Genomic DNA, 3,723 nt, shown 5'->3' on the forward strand with positions numbered 1-3,723 from the left:
ATGGAACACCATTGAAGATTTAAGTCTATAACTTGCTTTCCCAAACTAGAATGTATCTACGAAACAAGAATAAAAATTCATAAACTCCGAGTGAAATATCGGGATCTTGCGCCCTCTCGAGACGGAAACGTACCCCGGGTTTGACCTCAACATTTCAGGTCAAAATGCCCCGTAAACACACCTGGTATGACGTTTGAAGATATAAGCTAAAAACGGGGAATGAAACGTTGCATGCCTATACAGCACTACGTTTTTGGGACTGCTGTACAGCTTTAAGAATTGTAGCTGCAGTTGCCGAAAAGAACTGGTTGTGTCGCTGTCTACCAATGAGAAGCTGAAGTACACAGATGGATCCATTGCCCCTCCTACATCCCAGAATATAAACGCCAGACCCGAAGAGAAAGGCGAGCAGTCTCTGCTTTTTATCGCGTTATCAAGCTGCAGAGGATACATTCCCTGCCTGTTTCGACTCGGCAATGAGAATATATCTGTTTTTATTTCGTGGAAAGAATAGTTTTACCGATTAATCAAGGCAGGTTTTCGACATTAATCGAATGCGGAAAAATGGCGTACCTACCGAGGTTTCCATTCAACGTGTTTGCATTCATGCTTCTGATATGTGCACCGGATATAATTTGCAGGCAAATTCGTTATTCTATTCCCGAGGAAATGGAGCAAGGGGCATTTGTTGCGAATATTGCTCAAGACCTGGGCCTGAACGTACGGCAATTGTCAGCTCGCAAATTTCGACTGAGCTCCGATGACGGAGGGCGCTACATGAAGGTTAGTTTGGACAATGGGATATTATCTATTCGTGAAAGAATCGATAGAGAACGTATCTGTAGGCAAGCAGAAATGTGTACCCTGTCTTTTAAAGCAGCACTGGAAAATCCTTTGGAGGTATACCGCGGGGAAGTAGAAATTCTTGATGTCAATGATCATTCCCCCGCTTTCGGAGACGACAGCATCGCCTTACAGATATCGGAAGCGAGTGCACCCGGGATACGTTTCCGTCTCGAGAGGGCGGAAGATCCCGATATTACAATAAATACCGTGGCCGCCTACACAATCAGTTTCACCGAGTACTTTAGTATAAAAACACGCAGAACCGAGAGAGGTGTTCTCATACCAGAGCTGCTGTTAGATAAACCTTTGGACCGAGAACTGCAATCTTCTTTTCGGCTCTTGCTTACTGCGACAGACGGTGGCACTCCTCAGAGAACAGGCACAGCTCAGATTCTCGTTACTGTATTCGACATTAATGATAATGCGCCTGTGTTTGATGATGACATCTATAGGGTCAGCGTAAGTGAGGATGCACCGAATGGTACCTTGGTGATGAAGGTCAAATCAAATGATTTGGACGAAGGGCTGAATGCTGCGTTAACATATTATTTTAGTGATGTTGATTTGCGAAGAGCGCGTAAGGTATTCAGTCTAGACCCAGATAGTGGGGAGGTTCGGGTCGATGGGCCCTTGGATTTTGAAGAAGCAAATAGCTATTCTCTTGATATTCAAGCTGTGGACCACGGTTCACCCGCAATGACAGGGCATTCTAACGTGCTGATCAACGTAATTGACGTGAACGATAACGCACCCGAGATAAAGGTGACATCAGCTTCCTTCAAAATCCCGGAAAATGCTCCGCCAGGAACATTCATAACGTTCATTGATGTTTTCGATCGTGATTCTGGAGAGAACGGGCAAGTCCGCTGCTTGTTACCCAAGAACGTTCCGTTCCGACTACAAACAGCATCGGAACATTATAAATTGGTTACCAGTGAAACAGTGGACCGTGAAGTGATTTCTCAGTATAAATTACTAATTTCAGCATGGGACTTGGGATCGCCTTCACTATCTTCAAATAAAACCATCCATATTGCAATAACCGATGTAAACGATAATGCCCCGCGGTTTCCTGAATCATCCTACAACGTATATGTCATGGAGAATAACGCTCCGGGTGCATCCATTTTCGCAGTAGCAGCACAAGATCTTGATCTGGAGGAGAATTCTTATATTTCTTACTCTTTTGTGGACCATTACATCCAAAATCTACCAGTGTCCACCTTTCTGACTATTAACTCAATGAATGGTACAATTTACGCGCTGCGTTGCTTTGACTACGAGGAACTCAAGAACTTCCAGATCCATGTACAAGCACGTGACGCTGGGGTGCCTCCGTTAAGCAGCAGCGCCACTGTGAATGTGATCATCCTGGATCAAAATGACAACGCGCCCGTAATTGTTTCACCTTCAGATAAGGGTGGATCGGCAGCAGAGGAGGTTCTGCCCAGGTCAGCGAGTCAAGGGTACTTGGTCACCAAGATAATGGCAACTGATGCAGATTCCGGTCAGAATGCACGGCTCTTTTATCAGATGGTGAAATCTACCGATCCCACTTTGTTCACCGTTACGAAAAATACAGGTGATATCAGAACAGCGCGCAGTATTTTACAGACAGGTACTCATGTACACACTCTGGTCATCTTGGTTAAAGACCATGGGCAGCCAAGTCTATCCAGTACTGTTACAATGAATATTAGAATTTTGGAGAACAGCACTGAAGGAATCACGGAAAGCAGCACCTTGGTGAAAAATCCAGCATATTTCTCTGATCCAAATGTTTATTTAATCATCGTTTTCAGTTGCACTTCCGTTGCCTTTCTTCTGATCATCGTTCTTTTGATTGGGATCAAGTGTAAACAGAACAGAAGTATAATCCAAAGGTATAACTCTCCCAGGTATTGTTACAATCGTGGAGATTCGCAAGATACGTATAAAGGAAGACCTGCCATGGAGGAAACTCTACGCTATCCTGGGACAGGCCGTGTCGTCCGCGTGCCAGAACCGCATCATTACTCGGTCTGCCTGTCTCCAGAGTCAGCGAAAAGTGATTTTCTCTTTTTGAAACCATGCGGTGCTCCCATGTCTCATGCCGAATGATGCGTAACCTCAAGGAAGTTGCATTTTATTTGGATTCATTTTAATCTCGAGGCACGTGAATTATTTGTGAGTGAAATATCTATGAACATTTTCATTTTGTGCATTTTTGCGCTTTTGTTTAAACAGTGCATTTGTTGTAATGGTTAAAAATATAAAACTTTTAGCAAATAAAGTCCCATCGTCTGAGGGCGAAATCTGGCAACTGTGAAATAAGTCATATTGCCTACCATTGTACGACGTACACATATACTGCACATTACGATCGGATCAATTACATTAAGGATGCTGAATCCATTTACTTGCTTAAAGTAAAAAAAGCTTCAAAAACGTCGTCGTCAGCATATTCCATCTGGAGCGCTGAAATGTACAGAGCACATAACTAATTAACAAATTTAGATGAGGCAAATTAAAATATAAAATGAACCAGAAACAAGAGACTGCGGATTCTAAAATATTATACAAAAGAAAACGAGCGGGCGGGATACGCGTCAGATGTGCCACCAAATGTGCAGGGTTATGGACAGATAACGTTTCGGGTCGTGACCCTTCCTCAAAACTGTACTATGGGAGTGTTAGAAGATGAGGTGAATGAAAGAATTAGTACAAAGTGGTGGATGAAAGTGGCGAGCGAGGGAAGTGGAAACCAGCAAACGAAGTGTTGGTTGGCAGATCATAAGATCATAAGTTACAGGAGTAGAATTCGGCCATTATATCCATCTAGTCCACTCCGCCATTCAATCATAGCTGAACCATCTCTTCCTCCTTACCTCCTTACCT

The 3,723-nt window shown here is 43.5% G+C and overlaps 1 protein-coding gene across 1 annotated transcript; it reads left to right on the plus strand.

Annotated features, from left to right (window-relative positions):
- Window positions 1-417: 417 nt before the first annotated feature.
- On the plus strand, window positions 418-3,110 carry LOC144599899 (protocadherin gamma-C5-like). Its single transcript, XM_078411170.1, has one exon. It carries the CDS (start codon window positions 565-567, stop codon window positions 2,944-2,946), a length of 2,382 nt encoding a protein of 793 aa, XP_078267296.1. The 5' UTR covers window positions 418-564; the 3' UTR covers window positions 2,947-3,110.
- Window positions 3,111-3,723: the final 613 nt, after the last annotated feature.

Source organism: Rhinoraja longicauda, chromosome 14, assembly GCF_053455715.1.
Source record: "Rhinoraja longicauda isolate Sanriku21f chromosome 14, sRhiLon1.1, whole genome shotgun sequence".
NCBI classification, from domain to species: Eukaryota; Metazoa; Chordata; class Chondrichthyes; order Rajiformes; family Arhynchobatidae; genus Rhinoraja; species Rhinoraja longicauda.